The 26,169-nt window shown below is 52.1% G+C and overlaps 10 protein-coding genes across 10 annotated transcripts; 5 read left to right on the top strand and 5 right to left on the bottom strand.

Annotated features, from left to right (window-relative positions):
• Positions 1-42: 42 nt before the first annotated feature.
• HETIRDRAFT_41260 (major facilitator superfamily tetracycline resistance protein) lies at positions 43-1,949 on the top strand (the record flags this gene model as incomplete). The annotated part of the gene is made up of 9 exons (XM_009542035.1): positions 43-143; positions 202-317; positions 375-554; positions 619-695; positions 747-805; positions 854-910; positions 965-1,545; positions 1,607-1,695; positions 1,752-1,949. The coding sequence occupies 9 exons, from the start codon at positions 43-45 to the stop codon at positions 1,947-1,949; spliced, it is 1,458 nt and encodes a 485-aa protein (XP_009540330.1).
• A 444-nt stretch (positions 1,950-2,393) lies between these two features.
• HETIRDRAFT_306773 (uncharacterized protein) lies at positions 2,394-3,326 on the top strand (the record flags this gene model as incomplete). Its single annotated transcript, XM_009542697.1, has 6 exons — positions 2,394-2,558; positions 2,617-2,732; positions 2,792-2,895; positions 2,954-3,021; positions 3,071-3,178; positions 3,231-3,326. Coding segments are annotated over 6 exons (657 nt in total), but the record flags the coding sequence as incomplete, so codon positions are not given.
• Positions 3,327-3,542: 216 nt separating this feature from the next.
• Positions 3,543-5,497, bottom strand: HETIRDRAFT_406843 (uncharacterized protein). Its single transcript, XM_009542696.1, has 9 exons — positions 5,203-5,497; positions 5,010-5,145; positions 4,887-4,941; positions 4,746-4,833; positions 4,482-4,695; positions 4,272-4,402; positions 3,910-4,212; positions 3,703-3,855; positions 3,543-3,639 (listed from the first exon to the last, which is right to left on the bottom strand). The coding sequence occupies exons 1-9, from the start codon at positions 5,452-5,454 to the stop codon at positions 3,580-3,582; spliced, it is 1,392 nt and encodes a 463-aa protein (XP_009540991.1). The 5' UTR covers positions 5,455-5,497; the 3' UTR covers positions 3,543-3,579.
• A 97-nt stretch (positions 5,498-5,594) lies between these two features.
• Positions 5,595-8,964, top strand: HETIRDRAFT_468833 (uncharacterized protein; the record flags this gene model as incomplete). Its single annotated transcript, XM_009542695.1, has 16 exons — positions 5,595-5,733; positions 5,784-5,890; positions 5,950-6,075; positions 6,247-6,343; positions 6,405-6,556; positions 6,617-6,709; positions 6,758-6,812; positions 6,864-7,070; positions 7,131-7,259; positions 7,316-7,462; positions 7,516-7,636; positions 7,696-8,238; positions 8,291-8,363; positions 8,414-8,431; positions 8,496-8,523; positions 8,581-8,964. 12 exons carry the CDS (start codon positions 5,595-5,597, stop codon positions 8,027-8,029), a joined length of 1,707 nt encoding a protein of 568 aa, XP_009540990.1. The 3' UTR covers positions 8,030-8,238; positions 8,291-8,363; positions 8,414-8,431; positions 8,496-8,523; positions 8,581-8,964.
• On the bottom strand, positions 8,056-12,572 carry HETIRDRAFT_443043 (uncharacterized protein). Its single transcript, XM_009542694.1, has 11 exons — positions 12,402-12,572; positions 11,817-12,343; positions 11,474-11,764; positions 11,227-11,418; positions 10,859-11,176; positions 9,838-10,806; positions 8,581-9,785; positions 8,496-8,523; positions 8,414-8,431; positions 8,292-8,363; positions 8,056-8,239 (listed from the first exon to the last, which is right to left on the bottom strand). Exons 1-11 carry the CDS (start codon positions 12,409-12,411, stop codon positions 8,174-8,176), a joined length of 3,696 nt encoding a protein of 1,231 aa, XP_009540989.1. The 5' UTR covers positions 12,412-12,572; the 3' UTR covers positions 8,056-8,173.
• Positions 12,573-13,048: 476 nt separating this feature from the next.
• Positions 13,049-14,143, bottom strand: HETIRDRAFT_305258 (uncharacterized protein; the record flags this gene model as incomplete). The annotated part of the gene is made up of 5 exons (XM_009542693.1): positions 13,049-13,105; positions 13,161-13,314; positions 13,372-13,454; positions 13,507-13,570; positions 13,617-14,143. The coding sequence occupies 5 exons, from the start codon at positions 14,141-14,143 to the stop codon at positions 13,049-13,051; spliced, it is 885 nt and encodes a 294-aa protein (XP_009540988.1).
• A 351-nt stretch (positions 14,144-14,494) lies between these two features.
• HETIRDRAFT_166565 (uncharacterized protein) lies at positions 14,495-16,801 on the bottom strand (the record flags this gene model as incomplete). Its single annotated transcript, XM_009542692.1, has 5 exons — positions 14,495-14,575; positions 14,641-15,378; positions 15,425-15,937; positions 15,992-16,189; positions 16,244-16,801. The coding sequence occupies 5 exons, from the start codon at positions 16,799-16,801 to the stop codon at positions 14,495-14,497; spliced, it is 2,088 nt and encodes a 695-aa protein (XP_009540987.1).
• Positions 16,802-17,488: 687 nt separating this feature from the next.
• On the top strand, positions 17,489-21,152 carry HETIRDRAFT_41808 (glycosyltransferase family 8 protein; the record flags this gene model as incomplete). Its single annotated transcript, XM_009542051.1, has 4 exons — positions 17,489-17,744; positions 18,040-18,388; positions 18,440-19,328; positions 19,488-21,152. The coding sequence occupies 4 exons, from the start codon at positions 17,489-17,491 to the stop codon at positions 21,150-21,152; spliced, it is 3,159 nt and encodes a 1,052-aa protein (XP_009540346.1).
• Positions 21,153-22,180: 1,028 nt separating this feature from the next.
• On the top strand, positions 22,181-23,219 carry HETIRDRAFT_437709 (uncharacterized protein). The gene is made up of 4 exons (XM_009542691.1): positions 22,181-22,514; positions 22,590-22,758; positions 22,814-22,927; positions 22,985-23,219. The coding sequence occupies exons 1-4, from the start codon at positions 22,194-22,196 to the stop codon at positions 23,134-23,136; spliced, it is 756 nt and encodes a 251-aa protein (XP_009540986.1). The 5' UTR covers positions 22,181-22,193; the 3' UTR covers positions 23,137-23,219.
• A 328-nt stretch (positions 23,220-23,547) lies between these two features.
• HETIRDRAFT_424001 (uncharacterized protein) lies at positions 23,548-25,259 on the bottom strand (the record flags this gene model as incomplete). The annotated part of the gene is made up of 7 exons (XM_009542690.1): positions 23,548-23,941; positions 24,014-24,187; positions 24,244-24,482; positions 24,557-24,789; positions 24,849-24,918; positions 24,971-25,012; positions 25,086-25,259. The coding sequence occupies 7 exons, from the start codon at positions 25,257-25,259 to the stop codon at positions 23,548-23,550; spliced, it is 1,326 nt and encodes a 441-aa protein (XP_009540985.1).
• Positions 25,260-26,169: the final 910 nt, after the last annotated feature.

The raw sequence follows: 26,169 nt of genomic DNA, 5'->3' as shown, positions 1-26,169 counted from the left end.
TCCTCGGCACATGGGACGACACATATAGACGAAAAAGCAGATATGCAGCAACCAACTGTATCGGCTGAAAAACAGTACAGTGTCTTCACGCAGCATGAGAAGTGGTTTTTGGTTGGTACAGCTTCTGTTGCTGGAGTCTTCAGGTAACGTTCAAACATATTCCCGATTCTCAAGAAGTAACAACCAAGTTCATCTTTATAGCCCCCTTACTGCAAACATATATTTCCCAGCCATTCCTACCATTGCCTCCCAATTCCGGAAGTCTATCGAGATGATCAATTTGACTGTAACCATTTACATGGTCATGCAAGGCATCTGTTCGTCGCCCAACCCTATTCTATGTCTCTCTCTCTCATACTTTAATTCGTTCACAGCCCCCATGTTTTGGGGAACCCTCTCTGACCGTTGGGGTCGTAGGCCCATGATCCTCGCTTGCATGATTGTTTTGTCTCTGTCATGCGTAGGGCTGGCTCTCGTCCCCACATCTGCGTACTGGTTGTTGATGCTACTTCGGTGTATCCAAGCAGCCGGGTCGGCCAGCACGATTGCCCTCGGTAAGGTCTCATACATGCTGTGGTTGGTAGTCCACATGCCACTTCTGACACCTGATATATTCAGGCGCGGGCGTCATCGCCGATATAGCGTCGCCATCTGAACGAGGAGGCCTTTTTGGACTGTTCAGCATGGGGCCGATGGTAACCTCAGGTTACTGCACAAGATAATTCGAGGGCCTCACGATATCTTAGATAGGACCTTGCCTTGGACCAGTAATCGGTGGTGGCTTGGCCCAAGGTCTGGGTTGGAGGTGAGTCTTCCCTTTTTATAAAGCAGCTGATTTCTAAATTTCACGAAGGGCTATATTCTGGTTCCTTTGCATATCATCTGCTGCCTGCGCCTTGGTCATACTTCTGTAAGATGAATCAAATATATGCGTATGACCTTTTGATTCTCACTTATGGCACAGCCTTCTACCGGAGACTCTGCGATCTCTAGTAGGAGATGGAAGCATTGTCCCTTCGGCGTTCTATCGACCTCTCATTCCTATCATAGGCAAGAGCCGCCAACCTACTGCACCTAATAATCGGCCTCTGCCGAAGCCATTCGCAAATCCACTTCGTCTATTCACATATCCAGATATCGTCATCCTGCTCATCTTCAATGGCGTCCTATATGCCGTATTTTACAGCGTGACAACTACAATATCCTCTCTCTTTGCAGATGTCTACCCATTCTTGGATCAAACGGACATCGGACTGTGTTTCCTCGCCATTGGAGGTGGCATGGTATTTGGCTCTGTCATCACGGGTCGCTTCCTCGACAGGGATTATGCTGCTATTAAGAACAGCATGATCAAGAAGGCGCAATCCGATCCAGAGAAACGCGATGTCAAAGATGTAACAAAGGACGAAAACTTTCCTATAGAAATGGCGCGCTTGAGGACGATGCCAATCTACGTTGCTGTCTTCGTGGCATGCACTATTGGCTACGGCTGGTGTTTGAAAGCTCGCGTGTCGCTCGCAGGTCCATTGATCCTACAAATCATCAGTGAGTCTGTGTGGCAGTTTCACAATGCAAGGGTATGATCCTACGGAATTTTTTTTGACAGTTGGTTATGTTACCAATGCTGTAATGAATACGATTCAAACTCTCCTTTTGGACTTGGCTCCGTCTCAAGGCTCTTCCATCACCGCTTGCGTGAGCTCATCCTGTTTCCTTCTTCTGACTTTCCCTGATGGCTCTTCGGATTTCAGAATAACCTGATACGCTGTTCATTGGGTGCAGCACTCGTCTCCGTGATAGATCTCATTCTAAAGGCAATGGGACCAGGCTGGACCTATGTCCTTTTAGGCGGGATATGTGTCGCTGTGAGTCCTCTGATGTGGGTAGAAATTCGGTGGGGCCCTGTATGGCGAGAAGGAAGGCGTCGACGGTTGGCGGACCGTAATTAAGGTTGTTCTTGCTCGCGCTAAGTGGATGTCCTGATTGTCAATCTCAACTTCCATGATCATACATTCGTAGAGACTGTATACTTACGCGAGTTAATATGCTTCGAAATCATTGGATTTACTGCCAGCTTTCCGAGCCAGGTGGCAGGGACTAAATTGATTCCCAAAACGGGTCGCTGGATCTTTCCGGTTCGTTGATCGCGGCGTTGAATGCCACAGAGCCGTGACTTCTAGCTTCACAGCTAAGACCCATACCGTCACCATTAGAAATATGAAATGCCTCCCGGCTCCTCTCTAACTTTTAATCGTACGTATACCACTTCACCGAGTTCACGGTCCATGGTAACCCAGAAATATTTTACCAGAAACCGTCCGAGGGATCACAGAATTTAGTGAGTAATAACTGTGCGTGTGGCCCACTCCAAATCATGCTCATTTATCTCTCAAGTCGGGGTTGCGATACATACCATCCTCTACGTTCGACAAGTTTATCCTGCAGAGCTCTTCATACGGCGAAAGAAGTATGATACACCTGTCTATCAGTCTCGTCATCCAGGCTTGAACGAATATATCTCTGGGGCCATCAAAGCCGTGGGACAGGAGTTGATACTTGTAAGTATCATCCTGTCGCCTTCCTATCTATTCTTATCGTATATCCTCCCATCCACAGGGGCACGTAGATAAAGTGGTCGTCGTCATCAAGGATAAACATGATGTTGCGCTGGAACGCTTTATATTCTCGATCCAGAATATGATCGAGGTTGAATCTTATAACAAAGATACTAGGTCAGTTTCTCTGAATGCCGTATGCCATGCATGCTGATGCCACCACCCATTTGATAAAGTATCGAAGACGCAATGCCATCAACCGTCCTCGGACAGTATTTCCGTTCATTCCTGATCAAACTCAACATGATCGAATCGCAACTGGGTGAACTCGCCCCAACTGGTGGAGACTGCCCCTATACCGCCCACATCCACGGTACTCATTCACATTGATCATCCAGATGGAAATACCTTTGCCATCCTGCTGGAATTGCAAGATAACAAGGCACCAACCGTCGGCTTATCCAAGGTACGGAGTCGCGAAGCCACCGAACCATGTATGATTGACTTCCTTTCAGGACGACCCTCCTCCATGGATGCCGGCGAACATTGGTGATACCACATCAGGGGCATCCGACGAAGCTGAGCTGTATATGGTGCGGGCAGTAGACACAGGAGTGATCAATGTTTGTCTGTTCACTAGCTTTTTTGTCCATTCGCTTACTGCCCTATTTATAGCTGTCTCTGGCTGTCCAAGAATCAGCAGAGAAGTTACGGATGCTGGCGGAGGAGAATGGTCATACCACCGGCAAGGGAAAGGAGCGCGCAAAGTAGATACTCACGAAAAAGTGACGTCTCTCCGTGCACCGTACATATACTATACGGTTCCCTCAAATGGTGGCACTGTCAAGCTGTGAGAAGAACATGTGTGACCCATGGGAAATAAGATCTTCAAGAGCGAGCTCGCCAGGATAGTTGCTATATGTGAAGAGATAAATGGCAAGGTATAAATCTCAAGGAAACAGAAGTAAAAATACAATGAGAAAGCGCGACGAGTCATGCGATAGATTGCAAACGGTTCAAAGTCCTAAACGTCCACACGTATGCGCTGAATTATTGGAATAATTCTCTCCCACTCTTCCATCGCCTATAAGTCAAAAGATGGGTCAGTGCACAAGATGAGTCACGCAGGTTCAGAGACAAGACTTGCGCTTTTGTAGAGCTCAATTTGACCATCAGCAAGGTTTGTTAACATTTCTTTCATCTCGCACTCCTTGGCGCGTTGGAAAACCGCCTGCTCGCGCAAAGTTTCGTCACTGAAGGCATCGGAAGTTTCATGCGCAGTGGTGACGGCTTCCTCGAGCTATGCGGCCGTTGGTAAATAGATCTTTTCAGGGTAACTAACGCCGGACTTTACCTCTTTGATCTTTCCATCTAACTTCCGCATTTTCTCTACGCGGCTCCTATCGTCGTCTGCACCGCGAATTGCGTCGACTCTATCCCGCAAGTACGCTCCCAGTCCTAGCCCTGAGCTTCCCGCGTACCCGCTGATGACGGCAGACAGTCTGTCGCGCTCTGCTGTTACGCCCGATAGATAATCTGTGAGTTCTTCCAGGTCTAGCTGTTTCTGGTCGCGCAGTTTGAGAACTGCTCGGTGTGCGTGGGAATATGTCAGGAGAGAGTGCAGATGAATTAAGAAAGGATCGATTGTATTCTGCGTCTATATGTCAACAGATCATCAGTAAATTGGTCTATCGAGTTTTAACACGGAAGCTATACCGTATGGCGAAATAATGCTGAGAACTCCAACAATGTATTCGAAAAATGGTTCAACTGGTCGGTGATCCCTGATTCCAGAAAGCCCAGGCCTTGCACTGCGACCGCCATGTCATGGTAGTCCGCGGTGAGATCTTCACCGGGCGAGTCCGGGTTACCCGCTCGTTTAGTCTTAGATCCTGCACTCGCAGAATGATGCGGCATAAAGCTCACCAGTTGTCCGTCCACGTACGCGGGTCCACAATCGTTCGGATGTATTCAAACTCTCTTCGAATTTGTCGACATTCTCACGCATTTCAAGGAAGCGCTCGTCAGGTTTGCGAACGCGAGAGAATGCGTTAAGGAGAGTGTCTGATATGTTATCGATGACGCCTGTGGATTGGTCAGGTACTGGTGGGTGAGCTATGTGTTGATGCATGATGACATGCTACGAATAAAATCAGAATGGAAGAGGAAAGCGTCGCAATTCACACGCACCCATTCAGTCGATTCAAAGAAAGCACGAACAAGCGTGCTCCGTTGAAGGGTAGGGTGACATGACAGACGTTGCAAGAAACGATGAAGACTGCACGAATGACCTCAGTACATGCGATTCACTGAACGAATCAGCATGCTCACTCTTGACGTCGGCGCTCCATAAACTCGGGACTGAATCTGTCGCCCGTTAAATACTCTGGGTCAAGGATTCCCATTGAAGATAAGTGCTCGGATCTACTGAGCGAGGGATAAGCATGGACGGACCTAGTCGATGCTTGTCCGGGAGTGGAGGAACGACACATGCTGGGAAGTCCCTAGACAAGTTATTCCGAAGGAAGACAAAATCCTGAAAGCGCCTGCGGGCAGAAGGTGTGGGAGTCGAGAAAATAGGGAGATTTGTCTGTTTATAAGCCGATGAGGCTGCTGGTAAGTACGACGCAATCGACTGCAAACCGACCTTGGCGGAGACAAGATAGGAAACATATGCATCCTTTGTTTCGGCCAGCTCCTTTACTGGATCCTTGACTGTGGTAATGAGGTATCCCTCCCATTTCGGATCGTGGGGACCGCGCCCATCCTCGCTCTCGGACGTGCTTTGTCTAAATCCAGGGCCCGAGGGAGCCGAGTTGCTGTGAGCAGCATCGTACGGAGGTGCTGAAGGTGATTCCCATGTGACGCTGTCGAAAACGTCCTCGTCGTCACCGAGCATGTCGAGCAGAGCGAGGGTGAATTACGTGGGGCAACAAAGGGCCTGAGTGTGTTCCGGTGTTGGTTCCCAATTAGGAACGCACATACGCATCATAGACGGCTTTGGACAACAGACGTCAACAACTCCTTGGTCTTGCCAATATGCTACGCAGCTTCGCGCTGCTCTCCATCCTTTCTGCAGCTTCCGCCGTCGTTGCGTACGATGTACCCTTGCTGGACACCGATTACTCCAGGCAAATATGCTCCGGCATGTGGAGCAACAGTAAAACCTACCTGAATGGTATGCGCTCATTCAGAGCCACCTGCAAGGCTCTACTCATGTTGCACAAGTCAGCTTCGACAGCACTTCCCAGGGCCAGGTAGCAATGGTCATATATGAATGGAAAGACTCTCCATATCTAGGCAAGGTGACGTCCAAAGTGGATGACTATCTTCCCGTGAGTTGCCATGCGAATTTACTGCGCATCCCTTAATCCTTATGAGCACAACGTAGCAGAAAACATATGTGTGCACTTCCGACGCCGTTAGGGGTGGATTCTGCAGCCAATCACAGCTAGGCCGCTTTATTCTCGACCTTCCGGAAGGCAGATCTATCAACGACACGAGTTTCTGGTCAGCACGAGTTGCGTTTCCAGTTGCTGGAAGTTCCTCGAATACTACTTCAGAAGCTGCCCCAAGCTCAGATGTCACGGGGAAAGGCTTCTGGAACAATCCTGCCGGAAACCCTGAGCCCCCTGATGAGAACAGCGAATACTCATCTCCGTGGCGCCGAGACGTTGCCCGCGTCACCAAGCGACAGGATGGCTCATTCAACCCAAGCCCCTCAGGTATTCACTGGTATCGGGAGCCGATACAATACTTGGTCCGAAAAACGGGCTACTATTGCGTCGGTATGTTCAATTATTTGTGTGTTCCCCTATTAGAATTCTATCGAGCTCTCCAACCCCACAGCGGTCGTCCCCGTCACTGTCTTACAGTCATCCACGAGAGATGTCATCACACGTCAAAACTCTACTAGCGTACACCCTGAATACAAAGGCAATGTTCATTTTCATAATACGTTCGATGGTCAGCTTCCAGCGACCGACTACCCCAAAGTCAATGTATGCGCCGTCCTTCAGCTTACTTCACTATAGGTCGCTGAACTTGTTTTGAACACCTAGTTTTATCTAGCAATGTTCATCGTGTATGCCGTCTTGGGTGGTGCCTGGGCCTGGCTGTGTTACCGGCACCTCTCAGAATTACTCCCAATACAGGTACTTAAGTATACGCTACAGAAAAACTCGCAGCTAATCTCTTGATAGTATTATCTTTCCGGCCTTGTAGGGTTTCTGGTCATTGAAATGATTGCTAACTTAGGTACATATGCACAGCATCTCTTCCTGGATCAATCCAATTGACTGTATACAGCGTACTACCGCTATCTTAATGCTCACGGAAAGGGAACCACATCGACGGTTTTCCTCTTCGTAGTAGCAATCCTCGATGCAGGTCGAAATTCACTGTCTTTCTTCATGCTTCTTGTGGTTTCTCTCGGTCTCAGTGTGGTCCGTGATGAGCTTGGACGCACAATGCGAAAATGCCAGCTTCTGGCTGGCGCCCATTTCATTTTTGGAGGTACCTTGCGTTCTGTATCAACATCACAGGATCAAGCTACTGACGTTCTACTTTTTCTAGTCTTATATGCCGTTGGTATCGTAGAGCTCGAATTCGAATCCACATCTGCCCTCGTCTTGCTCATGTTCGTCATTCCGTTGGCCTTCACACTCAGCGGATTCCTCATGTGGATCCTCTACTCTCTCAACGGTATGCATTCAACTGACATTTCTGGTGATTCGTGCTGGTGCTAAAATGGTTTTCAGCGACGATATCCCAACTCAAGGCCCGGAAACAGCATTACAAACTTCGCATGTTCCAACGCCTGCATTACATTCTTTTGTTCGTTGTGGTAGTGGTTGTCATTTTTTTCGTGGTGTCTTCGCTGTCGTTCTCTGGGCGTCTTGCCGAAGGTCTGTTCACTATTTTCCATTCTCTTTTGTGCGGATTCTCAACTCAGGTACAGACTATGCTGCCAAGACTTGGAAATACCGGTGGTGGCTGCTGGACGGCTGGCTTGCCCTTCTCTTCCTCGTCGCCTTCGTATTGATCGCGTACCTCTGGCGGCCATCTGCCAACAACAGAAGATATGTAGTTCTTGACTCTCTTCTGCGAATCTCTACTTATTTTCTTCTCTTGTATCTACGTTGATGATGTCAGATGAGCTCGCACAGGATGACGACGATGCGGAAGACTACGACCTTGAGTCTATGCAGCGGCGCACAATGTCCAGGCCTCGTGACGACGACGAAGCAACGCTTGTCGGCGCCCATCACGGAGCCAACCCTCTTCACGACGACGCTGTCGTCTTTGAAATTGGGGATGAAGATGCGCACGATCTTAGCGACGACGAGGATGATGTTGCGAAGCAGCGGTCAGCCCGACGCGCCTCTCCCCAGCATCACGAGGATGGTAGCGATGATGAGCGAGATGGGTTGATGAGCGGAGGCGATGCGCCAAGGAAGAACAGGGACGATTAACATACGCGTCCAGTATAGGAGACAATGCTCGCTCTCACCACCAACGGTATTTTTATTTTGCGAGTGTTATTATAATGAGTAGAATACATGGGTGGTTATCTAGCAACTCGAGATCAAACCAAATACAATGACCAAAGAAAGGAATCAATCCCGTATACGACCCGTGGAAGTCGTGTAAAGACGAGCGGCGATGTTCATGCTTTGTAGTTCCTGCATTACGTGTCAGCATCTGGCACGAAAAGATGGAACAGAATGAACGAGCCTGGAACAGCAACTTCGCCGCATAAGGAATATGTAGCTGTGAACATGCCGTTTTGTTTTTGCATGCGCGACACTTAAAGGGGAAATTAGAAAAGATAAGGGCTTATATCGGAGAATACGTACTTCGAAGCTTTGCTTTTTCTGAAATCCAACGAAATTATGAGTATGATCAGGCAGACAAGACGAAACGAGAAAAAAAACTGACCAGGTTGGCAATAGCGGTGAGGCCACAGCTATTGAAAGTAGTTAGTAACGTATAAGAAGATACTAATAATCTAAAAGCCACATACATATCACAAACGTGCAGACGATACGCGTCGCTAGCATCGAATAGACGCTCCTTCAAGAATCCTGCAACACCATGCGAAATCATACAATCGCGCTCCATCTCTCCGAACCGGAGACCACCATCACGACTACGACCCTCCACCGGCTGCCTGGTCAGGATCTGCACGGGCCCTCTCGCACGCGAGTGGATCTTATCGTCCACCATATGCTTCAGCCGCTGATAGTATGTAGGCCCAAGGTAAACCTGCGCCTGTAATTTCCGCCCTGTATGTCCGTGGTACATCACTTCCAGCCCACGGGACTGATAGCCTTGCTGCTTCAAGAATGTTGATACCGACTCGACAGTGAGCTCGGTGAACGGGGTCGCATCACCCTCGTTTCCGATGAGCGTGGCAACCTTGGAGAGCAGACACTCAACCAAATGTCCGATCGTCATACGAGAAGGAATAGCGTGGGGATTGATGATGATATCGGGAGTAATGCCTTCGGCAGTGAAGGGCATATCTTCTTGCCGATATGTGATACCGATGGTACCCTTCTGCCCATGACGAGAGGCAAACTTGTCGCCAATCTGCGGAATACGAGTCGATCGGACTCGTACTTTGACGAATTTTTGGCCATCGGAGTTGGTTGTGATCAATACCTGATCCACAATACCGCTCTCTGTGCTCTTCAACGGCGTCGACACATCCCGACGCGTGTGTGTCCGCAACCGTTGGCCAAGTTCCTCGCTGTCGGCTGGTATTGGCGCAGTCTTGCCGATGATGATATCTTCTCCGGCGACACCAGTTCCAGGAGCGATCAGACCATCGTCCTCGATCTTGTCATACGTCCCATGCTTCATCCGAAGCGTTGTATCTCTGGTCGGCTTCTCGAACTCCTCCAACTGCTGTACACCAGACTTCTTCTCCAGGTCCATGTAACTCCGATAATAGATACTGCGGAAAAGACCACGGTCGACTGAGCTCTGATTCATGATGACGGAATCTTCCTGGTTATACCCACTGTAGCACAAAATGGCCACGATGGCGTTCTGGCCCGCAGGGAGTTCTCGGAACTTGAGGTATTCCATAGAACGAGTAGTGGCGAGGGGTTTTTGTGGGTAGTAGAGGATGTTCGCCATGGTGTCCATACGAACGAGGAAATTTGTGAGATAGATACCCATGGCTTGTTTGCCCATGGCGGATTGGTATGTATTACGTGGTGACTGGCGCAAATTTCTCAGTAATGGCAAGGTCAGTATCGATGAAATTGCATACCTGGTTGTGATCAGGGAAAGGAATGATGCTAGCACAGATACCCAAGATCATACTGGGATGGATCTCGCAATGCGTCCAAGTATGTGTATTCATCCCCGAAACGGCCTTCAAGCGCGCCGCAGGATCGAACTCACCGTCGTTCGCATGAGGATCAATGCCACTTCCCTGCAGCCTCGAGTTCTCCAAATCCTCTGGCGTCATACAGATCATGACAGTCTCTTCTTCTTCCGCATCGAGCAACTCGATGACACCAGACTTGATCAGATTGTTCCACTTGAACGGCTGTCCATCATCACTTTGACCTGCATTGAGCCACCTGACGTGTCTCTTCTGCAGTGCAAGTTGCTGATCCTCGACAATGAAGAGAGGACGACAGACACGCCCAGCATCAGTATACAACCGCAACTCTCGCTCACGGATATCCCGCACGACCGACACCTCAGGATGAATATCATCCTTCCGACGCAGCTTCTTGATCGTCTTGATCAGGTTTGCCGGGTCACGGTGAACACCCATCCACACGCCGTTGACGAAAACCTTTGTTGTCGGTGTCGCCGAGTTCGCGTTCTCTTCCAAGGACTCGAGACCCCACTCCTCCAAGAATTCGATGACAGGGGCAGAGAGGGAACCTACAGAGATGGTGGACATGAGAGCCAGATTCTTGACGAGACCGCAGGCCTGTCCTTCGGGCGTCTCTGCCGGACATACCATTCCCCAATGTGTGTTGTGAAGTTGACGAGGCTTCGCGATTTTGCCTTCGCGGCCAAGTGGGGTGTTACACCGGCGAAGATGTGAGAGTGTAGAGGCGTAAGTGTACCGGTTCAGAACCTGCGAAACACCGGCCTTCGCAGCCATCGACTTCTTCTGATCACCCCAATTACCTGTGGCAAGAGAATACTTCAAACCATTCGTGATAGTATTGTGCTTGACAGCGAGGTTCAGGTTGAAGTCTTTATGTGTTTCGACGCACTAAAGCATAAAGCATGAATATATGCTCGACGATATGATGGAGACGACGCACCTTTTGCAAGTACCGATACACATCCCTCGTCAACTTTCTAAACAGCATCCGGAAGAGATTCGCGAGGAGCGGGCCAGCAAGGTCCAACCTCTTCTTCCCGAAGTGATCACGATCGTCCAACTCTCTCCGCTCCATGGCAGCAAGTAACAATCGATGGATCATGTATCCAAAGAAGTACGCTTTCTTTGACTCCGACCCTTCCGACATCGAGATGTGAGGCAGCATCTCCTTCTGCAGGATTTCCTGCGCGTATCGTACACGGCGGTCACGCGAAAGGCCGGTCGTAGTGCCTCGGTTACCAATGAAATCCAGAGCAACCTGAATGGCAAGTCAATTCTGAAAGAAGTATACTCGAGAAGCATACAAACCTCGCGATCTTGAATCACGAAGCCGTCGTCGATACATGGCTTTAGCATTTCGAGCATCTGGGAGTCCTGCATGTCGTAGCAGATATGTTCTAGGATGTCACGGTCTGAGATGACGCCGAGTGCACGGAAGACGACCCATATTGGGATGTCGACCTTGATGTAGGGAATAGTGGCCTTCATGACGTTTCCAGACTACGAGCGACTTTCATCAACAGATGTATATGTGCAAAAAATGTGGCAAACGCACCGCCTTCTCCTGACCGCGGTGGTACATTTTCACCTGGAACTGACTGATAGTCTTTCCACCTTTTTCAACAGCAGAACGAATCTCGGCCAGGAAATTGATGGGAGAGGGCTGTGCCTTTGCGAAAACATAGACGTGGTTTGTGGCCATGCGCTCCTGGGCAATGAGAACCTTCTCCGAGCCGTTGATGATGAAGTATCCTCCAGAGTCGTATGGGCACTCATTGAGATCATAGAGTTCTTTCTCAGTGAGCTCAGAGAGGATGCAGAAAGTTGACCGAAGCATGATGGGAAGCTGCGGGACAGCTCAACAATCTCGTTCGTGTTTGAAAGACGTGTAAACGCACCTTGCCAACCCACACCTTCTGCTTCTCCTCCGCAACTGTATCATCCAGCTCTACATCCCAAATAATGTCTCCCGGCTGGCCTTCCGTATCCTCGCGACCAACCGAGAACTTCCGCTGCACCTCGATGTACAGCGGTGCAGAGTACGTCAAATTTCGCAAACGCGCCTCCTGAGGAAACACGGGTACTACAGAGCCATCTGCCTCCGTTACCGTCGGCCGCGAAAGGAAAATTTGGCCAAAATGGAGTTCGTAGCGACGCGTCACGTCGTTCGCGTGGCCCGTGTGCTGGTCCGCCTGATCCAAGATGAGGTCTGCGTTCTCGTCGACCAGCTCCTGCATGTTGTTCTGAACGAATTCATCAAACGAGTCAAGCTGCTGTCGGACTAGACCCTTCTCCTCGAAGAAGCTGGAGATGACGGCCCAGCAATCCTCCTGCGTGATCTCCTCATAGTCATCATCATCCTCCACCTCTTCTGCGTCGTATGCAGGGTCTTCGTAACTTGGAAGTTCCTCAATTGTGACTTGGTCTAAGTAGTCTTTGTTGTGAAATGACAAAGACAAGTGGATGAAGCTGTCCTTCCGTACCTGCGCTCATATTGGGCAAAGAGACTCAATTGACGAACTTCAGAAGATGAAGCAGACAGAAACCGAGGGAATACACGTGAAAAGCACCGATGAAGGGCCAACAAGGTCGTGTATGAGGTGCAAAGTACCGAAGTCAAGAGCAGAGACGAGGACGAAGACTGTCGAAGAGCGCAAGAGAGTCGTGCTCGGCGTTCGGGCTTACCAACGCTTGTCTCGCACTTGCCCGTTGAGGCCACGCATTCTCACGCTCGTGGTTCGGTCTGGTTCAACTGACTCGTACTGTCAGACATCGAATGCAAGGAGAACGAATGAGGAACATAATAGTTGCAACGAACGACTATCAGTATCAAAAGCCAGAGATCAGGTATCTCCCTTATCAACCGCCCTCCGATTCGTCCAATGAATGCATGGAAGTCAAGGCCACTACAAGAACACTTGACTGGTTCACGCGGCGCTATCAAGTCCTGTTCTAGTCCTGTTCTATCATCGTGTCATCTCGCCGGGCTCTCGAGTCTCGACATCTCAGATTCCTATTCTACTATAACCTCACCTCACAAAGGCAGCAACGTCGACGATTCTTCTCCGAACTCTGGCATAATCTCCGGATATCAACATACACTGACGACAATCGAAATCACCGAGCACTGCTAGACGGCGCGCAAAAGTCCCTCCATCTTACGGAGCGCGCTGGCAGCGTATCCTCCCTGCACGCTTTATCAGTCTCTGAATGGTGTCCTCCCACGACTCTCGATGACGCACCCCGAATAACACGGTATGATTCAGATAATGGAAGAGCTCATACAGGTCTCCTCGCAACTCATACTGCTCCACCGGCTCCGTCTTCGGGAAGTGCTCATGGTACGTCTTGATGAACGAGCTTGGTATGCCACCGAACATGCGTCCGATAGCTAGCCTGTCCTCAAGTAGTTGAGTATCTACACGATAAGGTACGGCTCGTGTTCTCCCTTACTCTGCTTCGTTATGGCCGTAGAATGAGGAAGGATCGAACACGATCGGCTCTCCCGTCTTGGTGTCTGTGCCAGTATTGCCGCTCTACCAATGCCGATCACAACTTGGCTTTCTGTGCTCATAGCGAAACACCTACCCACAGATCCCCATGCAACAGAACAGGGTCGATCTTCAACGGGCCCAACAACGCAGGTATGACCCTGCAAGCACTCAGCAGCATCCACGAAACAATTCCACACCGCGCACCTTTTTCGCACCTCGTGTCCCTTGCTACACACGTCTGCGTACCTCCCTTTCCCCTCCAACGTCTGCAGCAAATCCCCGATCATCGCATCAAAACACTCCTCCCACGTCCCATACCACCCGTTCCGCATCTTCGTGGCCCCACAAAACGTCGGCACCCCGAACCCAAAGCCCTTCTCGCTCTTGCACCGGTGCAGCTCCGTCGCCACCCGCCGCCCCAACGCCGCGCCCGACTTTTCCGTCAGCGACGTCAGATCCTTGTACTCCGACACGAAGTACGGCTTCCCGGACTCTTCTACATTCCCAGATGCGAGCACGTTCGGCACCAAACCAGGTGCAGCCGCACTCATAGCCTTGAGGGATTCCGCTTCGCCTATGTACTGCTCTTTCTCCCCGGGTGAACCTACCTTCGCGAAATATCTGTTCCCTGACGACGACTTGACGTGAGGCAAACCGCCGCTGAACTGAGAGTCAGGCTCCAGTCTCTGCAGACATTCTAGGATGATAGAGGGTATATCTGAGCGTCCCATGGTGAGTGTTCTCAGGACGGTGACATAGTATGATGTCATCGAGATACGCGCAGATGCACATTTTCGGCAAGCAAACTGAACGCCGATATGTTTTGCCCGCCAGCAACGATCTGCGAACGGCCATTGAATCCGCTCATTAGAGGGGGTCTCTAGATGTCTATGTACCTGCCTAAATGGACTAGCCTATCATGACATTATCGAATTGCATAAAATAAAATCCCACGATTCCATCCTCACAACTCCGAGGTAAAGAACACACCGCACCGTCCTATATGCTAGGGACCAGCCTACACAAAGCGAGAATCAAGTCAACTGGGATCGGACGCGAAGATGCATGCGAGTAGAACATTCTTACCAGTCGTACCGAACAAGGTCGTCCGCGTTCACGAACGCCGCGGAAGCCAGCTCACGCGCCTCGAGCCACACCCAGACCTATTCCGTCGCCAAGGAGGAAAGCATATTTGGTCAAAGGATATCGGATACAAGGTATCACGCACCTTCAACAAGGCGCCAAAGTTCCCCGTCGGGAGCTGCCTCATGCTCTCCTGCGCCGTCATCTGCCTCCCCAACTGCCTCAAGATCGGCAACGCACTCTTGAACAAGTCCAACCCAGGATCCAACTGTCGCCCAATCCCCTCCAACAGCAGTATCGAAATGACCGTGTTGATAAAGTCGCCCTCCATCTTGACATGGTGCTGCCGCACGGCCTTGAGCACGTCCGTCAGGATGTCCGAGATCTTAATCTGCCCGAGCGAGAACGTCTTGCGCTTGACGTTCAACACGATGTGCTGCATCTTGAGCGCGAACGTTTCCGTGTCGATGGCGAGCTCAGGCGTGCGGCAGCGCTCGACCATCAGCTGCCCCGTGCGATAGCCGTCGAACTCGGCGACCGCGCGGAAGAGGTCCAGGAAGTTGCGGCGGTTCTGTGCATCGAGCGTCGTGATGAGGCCAGCATCGATGAAGACGAGCTCAGGGAGGTAACCCTCTTCGTTGAGCATCCGGAGCTCGTGCTGCCAAGCCTGAGGAGATGAGGAAAGAGCCCTGAGACGCGTGACGATGTCATCGCAGTCGCTGGCGTTAGTATTAGGCGGTAGCATAATTTTGTCCTTGGTGAATGAAGAAGTCCAAAGATTCTTCAAGATCTCGAGCGCAGAATTAGATGGTTTAGTGAACTTGACCATGATATTTCCGGGGTGCAGGTCAGAGTGAACGAAATTGTCTAACAGCAACATGTTCTGGGTCCGAATTAGACAAGGAGGATGATAAACAAGAACTGCATACCAAAAACGCGTCGAGACCGAGTTCCGCAAGCTGGTCGTCATAAGGCCCACCGCCATTTCTTAGAAATGTTTCGAGAGGCAGGGCTTTTTGATATTCTTCCACCAGCAGATCCTTGGTCGACCACGTCCGCAAGGGTCTCGGGAACGTGATAGGCGCCTTTCTTGTCAAGAAGTTATCCTCAAACGTGATAAGGTTGTCCGCCTCATGCCGTAGATCGACTTGCTCGTACATCATGCGGCCGAACACCTCGACCTCCTCTGGAAGGGACACCCAGTGCATGCCAGGGAAGAGAGTGATGATGTGCGCAAACATTGACATGATCGCGAGGTCGCGCGCAATCAGCTTGGTGACGCGTGGATGAAGGACCTTGATCGCGACGCTGGCGGTGGGTACGGAGGGCGTGGACTCAGGAATGATCGCAGGCGCAATTGCGCCTGGTCCGGATTTCGGCGTACGTTTGGGCTCGAAGTAGGACGGAGGAAGAAGGTCTTGTTTGAGAGTCGCTCGGTACACCTGTCATTGAAGTTATCTAGGAGGCACGATCAAAGAAAACGCGCATATATGCACCTGCGCAACTGCCCCCGTGCCTATGGGTGTTTCATCGAACTCCTCAAAGACCTCCTCGAACGGTCGTTGGAACGCGCGCTCGATGATTCGCTTCGTGTGTGCCAATGAATGCGGGGTGCCTCGTGAGTGCAGCTTCCCAAGTCGACTACAGAGTGCATTAGGGAACAGGTCCGCACGAGATGCCGCCCACTGGGCCAACTGTTGAAAAGCGCAGTTAGACGCGCATACATTATGGATAATGATCGGACGCACCTTAACAAACGTCGGACCCGCACGCTCCATTTGAACGACCAAAAAATCATACCACCACAAAGCGCCCCATTTTTCTCCTTTTAGTCTTTTCTCGGGAGACCCAATAAGCAGGATCGGTGATGAAAGGATGACGGGAAAAAACAGGATGAACAAGTGGACGAAACGACGGGCGGTCAGGATGGACTCCCAGACATTATCTCGCAGCATACATAGAGTTCTCTTGAGGACCGATGGTTCCCGTTCGGCGAGAGAGTCGTCACATGGCTGGGAGGACGATGAGCGGTCCGAGCATGGGATGAGGGTGGGTGAGGCGAAGACGTGAGGAAGCAACGACGGAGGCCCTGGTAGGAGTAGGAAACCGAGGCCTCCGGCTACCGGGACAAGCCACAAGGCAGATCTCCTGATTGAGACGCGTGAGTACAAGGGCGCGCGAGTGAAGAAGGTTGAGAAGGAATGGTCTTGAGCCCAGCGGGACGCGTAGCGTATTCGCTGAAAATGTGCGGGGGTGGAGAGGGACAAGCGAAGGGACGCGGGGAGGGCGGCCAGACGAAGGGCCATTGAGGGGACCACTAGCAGACGGCAGGCAAGTGCAAGGGCGGGGACATGCTACCAGCTAGGCCGGACTGAGCAGGCCAGCACCCGACATCCTGCGACCTTCATCTCCCGCTGACGTCATGGCATTCCCTTGCCTCCGACGCCCATTGGCACGCTCCTCATCTCCAAGCGCCTTGACGTAGGCGGCCCCGGCGTTGACAGCGGCACAAATGCATATTCGCAGACGTGCAGAACAAATCGGGAGATTCGATTCAGCGTGTCTCTTCGAATCAGACCGGTTTACAAATGGTTTCAACTCCCAAAACGTAAAACCTTCATGACTGTGAGAACCACCCGAAGACGCTTCCGACGCTCTATTGGTCGGCCTAGCGGTCCTCTGTCCACTAGCATCGTCAAGGGAGTTGGACAGACCGACACTGCGCCCAATGGACAACGCCAAATATGCTCAGGATGCGGGGCGGTGCGGAGCCTTGCGGGACCTGGCAATCGAGGTCAGATTGCTGTGGATCTCTAGATCGGCCCGGACCTGAAGAAGCGCCAATTTCCAGCTTATTTACACCTGTTGATTTTGTGTGTCCCGCCCATGGGGGATCCAACATCGAGTTTCTATAAAAAATACAGTATCGGCAGAGGCGAGCATTCCCCTCGTCCTTGACCACGCCGCTGCACTTGGGCTTCACCCGCCAGTCCATGGCCACTCCTTATGCCTTTGTTACCTTATTGACTTCTGATTCTTACCTCCCTGGCGCACTCACCGTCGCAGCCGCCCTCAGAGATGTACATACAACTCCACCCACTCCACCCGAGGTCGATTTCCACACCGTTTGCCTCGTCACTCCCGAGACGGTAGACGTATCCAGCATAAAGCTCTTGAGGAGAGCTTTCAATGTTGTTATCGGTGTAGAGATTATCGAGGAGAACAACGCCCGTGGATTGCATCTCCTAGGTGAGTGCTCCTCAGTCTCGCGTCTCGAGACACCTTCTCGAATGCAATTACTTCGGTCCTTCCCCCCTTTGTCTGCCGCTGTGCGGTGGATATCATGCTTGTCCGCAGAATGAATACAGCTCAGACACGGGATCGGCCTCGAGCACGACACATGACTACGTGCGTCTCATGTGGGAGAGTGCAATGGCCCTCTAATCGCTATCCCCGCTATGGCGGTCCACTTCATTTCCGTTAACATGGGGCACATTGTAACCCTATATGAAACATCCATGCTCACTTGTTTTCCCCAACCCAGGTCGTCCGGATCTCCACTCGGTCCTGACGAAATTGCATGTCTTCCGCCTGATTCAATACTCCAAGATCGTCTTCCTCGATGCCGACATTCTCCCAACCCGTCCACTCTCTCACCTTTTTACCCTTCCTTATGAATTCGCAGCCGTCCCAGACGTCGGATGGCCCGACATATTCAACTCTGGGCTGATGCTATTGACCCCGAGAGAAGCCAGTTTCAATGAATTAATGGATCTATCGAAGTCGAAAGGCAGTTGGGATGGCGGTGACCAGGGCCTTCTCAACGAGTGGCGCGGCAATGACTGGCACAGGCTCAGCTTCACGTACAACACGACACCCACCGCCGCGTACACGTGAGTCTCCCTTTCCCTGAAAAGACATGCCCTTGCTGAATCCCTGCGCAGCTACGCGCCTGCCTATGAGCGATTTGGCTCACAGATATCCTCTATACATTTTATCGGCCCCAACAAGCCCTGGAGTTCTATCCCTTGGCGTGCACCCGGTTCGACCGGCGCGCATCAAGCCGCCTCGGAGCCACCGCGCGCGTATGATTACGGATCTCTTGTCGACCGCTGGTACGCGGTGTACGACAAGCACTACCGCTCTACTGTTGTAGTACCCCAACCTGAATACGCGCTGCGGCGATATGAGCCAGCTTGGGAGCAGTCAGGTGGTATCGGCGCAGAAGTGGGCCCCCTGCCGGCACTGACAGCTGGCAATGTTCTTGGTCTCGACGATCTGCGCAGGATAGCCGTTGAAGGATTCACCGGCCTCTCTGGATATTCTCAGGTACTTCCTGGGGAGGGCGAGTATATGCGCTTGCCGCTGGAAGGACGGCTCGACCTGATGCGCCCGCGAAGTGACCCAACGCCAGCTCCAGTCGCGGAACCGGGACCGAGCGCAGAGCTTGAGGGTGAGAGGACGCCTCAGCAGAAGCAGAGCTACTTTGACGCCGTTGGCCCTTCGACCCCCGTCGCGCACCGTTCTCAGTTCTCTGTTACTGGCGACTCGCCTCCTCGCATGTACACGCTCCCGACTCCAGGACCAGATGAGCTGCCGCCCGCACCGCACCCTCACGCGCTCTCCCTCCCTCCTTCGGCTCCCGTGACGCCCACTCCTTCGCGTTCCTCGAGCACGTATATGCCGCCACAGATCGATCCTGCTTCGCCGTGGCACCCGCGTGAACCAGACTATTCTCAGGAAAATCAAGGCCAGCCCTATAGTGAACAACTGCAGGCTCAAGGACATCCGCAATACTATATTCAACGGCCTATTATCGAATCTCCTCGATATGTTCCAGGGATACATTTTCAGTATTCGACGGGGAGCCCGCAAGACAGATCGAGGAATCCTTCACATTCGTCTTCTGAATCATCACAGGAGCAGTCTCTTCCGACTGGGCAAGGCTCGCAGCACTATGGCCAAGGCCCGTCACCAGGGCCTTTGCATGAGCATTCGCAAGCACACCACCAAGCTGAACCTAGTCAACCTTCGGATGTCCCTCCAGAGAGGAGGCAACAATTGAGACAGCAGCCAGAGACACCTACGCATGAACCATCACGATACTATGACCATGAGCATCGTCAGCCGCCGCCGCCTCGTGAACCCCCACGTCCTCGGTCTCCCCCCATGTTGACGTGGAACCCTGCCATCGAACCACCTCCAAAAGACGCACCGATCTCAAATTTTCCCACTGATACATACTTCCCCAATGTCTGGGATAGATCCACGGACTCGTTCGGGACGCCCACTGGGAGCCTGCATTCGCCTACACCTCCGTCCAGCGCCCTCTTCTCCCTGCCTCCGCCGGGACAGATTCCTGAGCGCCTGCTGCGCGAGGGACATTACACCAATGTGCTTGGCGACCAATCTGATACGACACCCAGCCCCGATCGCAAGAAGGTCAGGTCCGTGTTCCCATGGGAGACGAAACCGCGTCATATGCCAGGTCGAGTGTTCCCCTCTACAGACTCACCGCCTCCGGGTACGTTTATGACTACAAGCTCTTCCGGGGCGCCTAGCCCTTCCCTAGTGTCCTCGCCCGTTCAGCCAGTGGCGCACTCCCCTCTGGTGATGCACTCCCCTCTGTCTGGGCTGCCTTCGTCGTTCATGTACACGAACGCTTGGGATTCCATCCCGAGCATACAGAAGTACGCATCGAAGCTCGTCCGCCCGGTGCAGCCACCTGCCAGGCCCCTCGCTCCCGCTTTCGATCTGATCGAGTCGCGGAAGCGGGAAAACAGCCTGTTCAAGAGTGAATGGGAGGAGTCGGGCGAGAGCAGCGTCGATGGTGATGATGAGGATACCGGAGACGAGGAGGAGCGCAAGGAGGAGTTAAAGCGGCGGTCTCGCGCGGGCTCGATCTCGGGCAAGGGCAAAAAGAAGGAATACCGGATGGTGGGTGTGCAGACGGTCCCGAAGGAGACGCGCAATCAAGGTGTTCAAGTCGCCTTCCTCCCCGTCCCTCCGGATGCTGACCGACTCGCGAAAGACAAGGAAGGAAGACTGGCTATGGGATCACGGGTGCGGGGCGTGATAACTCCACCTATGGGCCGCCGGGAGTGGTCGCCGATGGCGATGTCAGATGCGTCGTCGCCCGTGACGACCACAGCGGGCGCGTTCATGCCTGCGCATTTGGCAGACACGGTCCCTAGCGGCACAAAAAAGCTGTCGCCGCTAGGGTCGCCCACTGGGCTGAGAAGCCCGCGTATGTACACGTCGCCTCGCGGCTCACCGAAGGGCTCGTCAGTGAACCTTGTTGGCGCTGTCGGGTCGCCACCGAGGCTCCAATTGCGCGCGCCGATGTCACCTGTCGTGAGGACGATATCGAGCGACGCGACGTCCTCTTCGTCGTCGAGTGCTGGTCCACCCCAGTCCCCGCGCCTTGAGTCCCTGCGCCCTGATTCTCCACGCCCTGATTCTCCGCGCCTTGATTCTCCGCGTCTTGATTCTCCTCGCAATTCGACACTGAACACCCCCATGCGAAAGACTGCAGCACGAGTATGGGACCCCGCGCGTGGCGTGGAAATCTTCAAGAAAGGGTCCGAGGAAGTGCTTGCGAAGTTCCTCAGGATGGGCTCGTGGGACGAGGAGTCCGTCGAAAAAGCAGTTTCGTGAATTGAACCTGGATATCATCTGGGATGTGTGTAGCCATACGCCCTTGCCTGTCCTCATAACGCTCTCGATGCTTTCTGTATACCCCACGATTTCGGACGGCGTGTGGCATCCAACTGTTTTATTGCCTTTTCTCCTCGTTTCTTTCTCTCCATATGGGTACACCTCCAAAGTTACTATACACCTCACGTCTCCCTCCCCCATCAATTGTCTTCCCACCAACAAATGCCTGGATATGGATAACTGCCTTGTCAATATGCCCGCATCTTTTCATCCCTTTTTTTATCAACTTGCTATGGCCCACTTTCTCCTGCATTTTATGATGCGCACGTCTTTTGAATGTATTTTTTAATCTCTCAAATGTGCCGGACGTCGAAGGCAGAGGACAGTGGGAGGCCGAGCGCCAAGCCCAAGTGTGCCGCCGGGAACTAAAAATAAATGCTACAGAACTTCAGCAGGCTTCAGCACTGCCTGAACTGCTCACTTCATGGTTCTGACTCTTATACATCTCAGCTTGATACCGAACACCTCTACGCTTCTCTACGTCGGGGGGACGCCTGTCGAAGTCAACGAGAACCTTGACTCAGGCTCGCGCCTCGGACCATGTCATCATCGTCGGCCTCTTTCGGTGAAAGACGCCCGTTCCTGCCCGTCCTGTTCATCGTAGCGAACAATTTTCACGATCACGCCAGTCAACGCCAGTCTCGCCTACGTTCCATCTGCGCCTCGCCCGGCCTCGTCCATTTCTCTTTCGCCAAGCTGGGCACTTTGGCGTGCTGCCCAACCGTACTCAGCTGATCACCCATCACCTGCCCCGTTTCATCGCATGACTTTCGAATATAACCTCGTCAGTTGGCGCCTATGAATTCTAGGCCGAAGCTGTTATTCCATCCGACCACTTTCACTCGGGTGATGCACTCGGAATGACTCGTGCTATGCTCTTCCTCGTCGCTCCGACAGCATCTCTTGATGGATATATAAATTGACTTGGGTACTACTGTCCGAGGGTATACCCTCGAAGCGTCATACAAGTCTCGTCGAAGCATGTCTACCTCACATTCCAACCCGCCAATGAAGCACGTCCCTGCTGACTCTCTGAACTCTTTGCCCGAGCGCGTGCAGTATCTCAAAGACTTCATTGGCTTTGGACCAGAGGATGCAGCCACTCTCCACGCAGCCAAGCCCGTCATCGCTCCTCTCTTGCCAGCCATTCTCGATGCCGTCTACGCGAAGCTTTTTTCGTTCGACATCACCCGCGCGACCTTCCTTCCTCGAAACACAGGTTTCAAAGGCGAGACGGCGAAGACCCTGTCTGAGCTGACGCTTGATCATCCCCAAATTGCTATGCGCAAAGACTTTTTGAAGGCATGTATCTCTTCTTGATCGTGCCCCGTGCTGATTTTTTTAATTTCTTGATATTCTGATTTCCGTCTTTGGCAGGCGTATTTCGTGAAGCTCGTTTCGGCAGATTACGACGATATCAAAACGTGGGAGTATCTTGACCGTGTGGGCGTCATTCACACGGGCGTGAAACAGCAGTTGAACACGGGGAAAGCATCGACCAAGTCCCCGCTACGCGTCGAGTTCATACATATGGGTTTGCTCCTAGGTGCGACGACGCGTTGATCCTACCCTGTTCTTCGCGGTGTTGATCGTCCCCTCAGGCTATGTCGAGGATATAGTCATTGATGCTGTCTTGGAACATCCCGACCTCGACCTCGCGACAAAGCGTGCTGTCCTCAAAGCTTTCAATAAAATTCTTTGGATTCAAAATGATCGTGCGTACCCTCACTATTATGCCCATCAGCTCGCATTGATCAGCTCCGTGTGCGCAGTCTTTGCAAAACACTACGTCAAGGATCTCGATGAGATCGAGGCAGAAAGAACGCAGGACGCACTGCCAAAATATTCTTTCACGCAATTTCCTATCTCCATCGTTCTTTCCCTCGCTCTCACGGGCCTCGCGTACAAATGCTTTGTTGCATAGTCACACTTCTGCACATTCCACTCATACTCGGCCCACAGTCATTGATTGGGCCTGTAATATATCGATCCGTGTACTAATATTGACCTCAACAAAGGCCAGCTGTGCTGTATAGCTTGCGCAGCACCCGAAGAACGATTGCCAACTTGCCATTGTGCGGCAAATTCAAGAACACAGGTTTTTCTATCCACCGACCTCAGTCTTCTTTACAACAACTTCTTCACGTTTAGACAGGCTTTCCGAATTGCATGAAATGAATGAATGCGACGAAGCAGGCCGTTAAACTACAACATCGAGCTAATGAGAGGATATGGTCATGATTAAATGGGTATGTGTGACCGATAATTAAACATATACGAGTGGGTGGGGAGACAGCGCGCTGTATAGCCCTATCCCTCTTTGCACAAATTTTGATTAGTGAGCGGAGTAGATCCATCCGAGCAGATCCATCTCGTCCCCGCTCTGGCCATACGACGCGACGATGCCGGAACCGCTGGGCGCAGTGACGGTTGCGCAGTCGTCCGTTGTAGTACCAGCAGAGACAGTCCGCCCACTGCTAGTAGTCAGGAGGGCATAGAAATTCCGCGTGTGGCCGTTGTATTCGCCCCAGCAGAGCTTGGCCGAAGTGAAGTATTCGCCGGACGCGAGGGTGAGCGAGGATGCGTCTCCGCCTGTACCACCGTGCGAGAGGACGGCGCCGGTGGACAGCGTGAAAGAAACAGCATCGAGTCGCTTCGCGCCTCGGAGAGTGACAGAGGCGACTTTTGGAGAGGTCGGGAGAGAGGGGAGGTCATTGAACCAGGAGCTGCTAGAACCAAACGCCGAATATGAGCAAAAGATTCAGAAGGTTCGTGTTCCCAAGATGAATCTATCCACGAACCCGTGAGGACCGCCATAGAGATCGCTCTGGCTGAAACCATTGGCTCCGGCCCACTTGAATTCGACACGAACGGGGTTGTGGTCGGTGAGGGTTGCAAGATCGGTTGAGAGGAAACGAGCGGTGTCATAAAAGAAGGCTGTTGCGGTGAGTGTTACACTCTTCGAGCCGCGGTATCTGGGGCAAGTAATGAGTATACAGGCCAGAAGATGTAGCGTGATGTGAAAACATACAAGACCTTGTCCACAACTTCGCAGCTAGTGTTGGTGGGTACACCATCGGGGCACACGAGGGCATCAGTGCCGGCAACAGGCGCAACGCCATTCCGTACGAGCTGAACCCAAGCGTCTGTCAACCCGTTTTGGGATAGTATGGTCGGGATGTTGTCCGCAGACCGAGTGTAGCGCGAGTTTGTGTCGCCGAAGATCAGAACAGGGTTCCCGCTCGCGTTGGCGTCGACATAGTCGGCAACCTGTCAGTGGAAAACGAAGATCGCCGCGGATCAGTGTCATAACAACATGTCGGGGCATGACGCATGTCACAGACCTGCTGGATGTTGGACCGGCGAGCGGACTCATCGCCATCCTCTGTTCCAGCATCCGTGTGCAAATTGAACGCGTCAATGTAAACGCCCTCGGCGATACGCCAGCGCATGTGTGTGAAACCCTTCGGTGTGAGACAATCATTTTCCGATGCATCAGAACAATCGTTCCATTTGGTGCGATCGAAGTCGATCCAGTCATAGTTAGACAGGGAGTTCAAGCCGCTTCCAATGCCAGCTGTTATCAACCACTTAGAGACCTGAAGGTTATACGTATGAGACGCTACATCGACGCACCTCCTCCGCTAGTCGCGGTACGGTATGGGTGGGTGTCATATTTGTACAGTGTGGCATGATAATTGAAGTCCTGCACAGGAATCAGTCCAGCTCAAGTGCAAAAAACGGGGAGCAATGCAGACCTCCTGTACGTGTATGAGATCATAATCATATGTAGCGAAATCCTGTCATTTCCAAGGTACTTGATATCAGAATCGCGATTTCGGGAAAGGCTTGTGGGCCGACAAAAACACGGACCTGTCCAATGACCATGGTATTCGTGGTCTTATCACCTGATTCTCCATTGCCATTGAGAATCTCTGGGAGACCAGCAACATTCATAGAGAGAATGTTGAAAGTCCCCGATGCTTGCACATGGGCAATGCGGGAAAGAGAGACGGCCAAGGAAACGGCAAGGGCAAGGTGCAGCATTGCGAAAGAGAGGGGGGCGATGCAACCAGGAGAACACAACGGTGTGCATACTTGTGCGCACCGGCCCTTTTGAATGCGTGAAGCAACGGACAAGGCACGGCCATTGGTTGGAAGAAACGTTCGCTATTTGTTATTCAAGTCGGCATGACAGAAGAACAGATGTGTCGGATATCGAATCAAGTTAGGGTGTGCAACGGCTCCGGAAACAAAATTGGCCTGACGATCTCTGCTCAGCTGTGATATCCATGGAAACAAGCAAGACTTACAAGTGCTACTCGAAAGACGATTGGTCTGAACATCACCCATAGCTGAAGGATACTGTGGAGTAGACGACCTTGGCAGTGAGTGTCGGAAGCAGAAAGCCTGCTGACGAGACGCAAAGATACCGCTGATAGAATATAACTGACCGCATGGACATGGAGAAAGACCAGCAGACCATCAGAGGCACAACCTGGAAATCGGTCAAGGCACCGCGCAGTCGAGCACGCGGTCTTTCGGACTCGATGAGTGGTCGTCCAAGGATCCACAAATCTCACACGTTTCACGTTCGTGAACGGCCAGAGGACATTGAGCAGTAAGAGCAAACGATGATGCCATTCGTAATATCTCAGGGAAGGGTCAGCTCTCAGAGACGCGTCTTCATTGCTGCTCGCTCAACGTTCGACGTCCATGCCTGTATGCACGTTCGAGTATCGTGTACTGTCGTATGGCACATGAAAAGAAGCCAGATATAAATAATGCCTCAGGAGTCACTCGGTCAGACCGGTCAGATGTAGAGGGGGTTGAACCTGCTGGACTGCGAGTAAAGTCCCTGCCCATGTAAGACTCTGTTGAATCTCAAATCGGGACGATGACCGCGTAGATGCCGAGATGTCAGGACATCTTAGTCAACGCTGGTGAGAACGTCTGC

Source organism: Heterobasidion irregulare (assembly GCF_000320585.1).
Source record: "Heterobasidion irregulare TC 32-1 unplaced genomic scaffold scaffold_01, whole genome shotgun sequence".
NCBI lineage: Eukaryota > Fungi > Basidiomycota > Agaricomycetes > Russulales > Bondarzewiaceae > Heterobasidion > Heterobasidion irregulare.
Note: the sequence above shows the minus strand (reverse complement) of the source record. Positions and strands in the feature narration are given on the sequence as shown.

Bases quoted from the DNA above. Each gene is read 5' to 3' on its own strand.
- HETIRDRAFT_406843 (XM_009542696.1), bottom strand. From the start codon at position 5,454: ATGCTCGGTGACGACGAGGACGTTTTCGACAGCGTCACATGGGAATCA. The intron at 4,834-4,886 runs GTGAGCATGCTG...TCATTCGTGCAG, and splicing joins ATGGAGCGCCGACGTCAAGA to TCTTCATCGTTTCTTGCAAC. The intron at 3,640-3,702 runs GCAAGTCTTGTC...TTTGACTTATAG, and splicing joins AAATTGAGCTCTACAAAAGC to GCGATGGAAGAGTGGGAGAG.
- HETIRDRAFT_437709 (XM_009542691.1), top strand. From the start codon at position 22,194: ATGTCTACCTCACATTCCAACCCGCCAATGAAGCACGTCCCTGCTGAC. The intron at 22,759-22,813 runs GTGCGACGACGC...TCGTCCCCTCAG, and splicing joins ACATATGGGTTTGCTCCTAG to GCTATGTCGAGGATATAGTC. The intron at 22,928-22,984 runs GTGCGTACCCTC...CCGTGTGCGCAG, and splicing joins TCTTTGGATTCAAAATGATC to TCTTTGCAAAACACTACGTC.
- HETIRDRAFT_443043 (XM_009542694.1), bottom strand. The intron at 11,765-11,816 runs GTGCGTTTACAC...GCTGTCCCGCAG, and splicing joins AGAAGGTGTGGGTTGGCAAG to CTTCCCATCATGCTTCGGTC. The intron at 8,240-8,291 runs GCTCGTTCATTC...CACGTAATGCAG, and splicing joins CGGCGAAGTTGCTGTTCCAG to GAACTACAAAGCATGAACAT.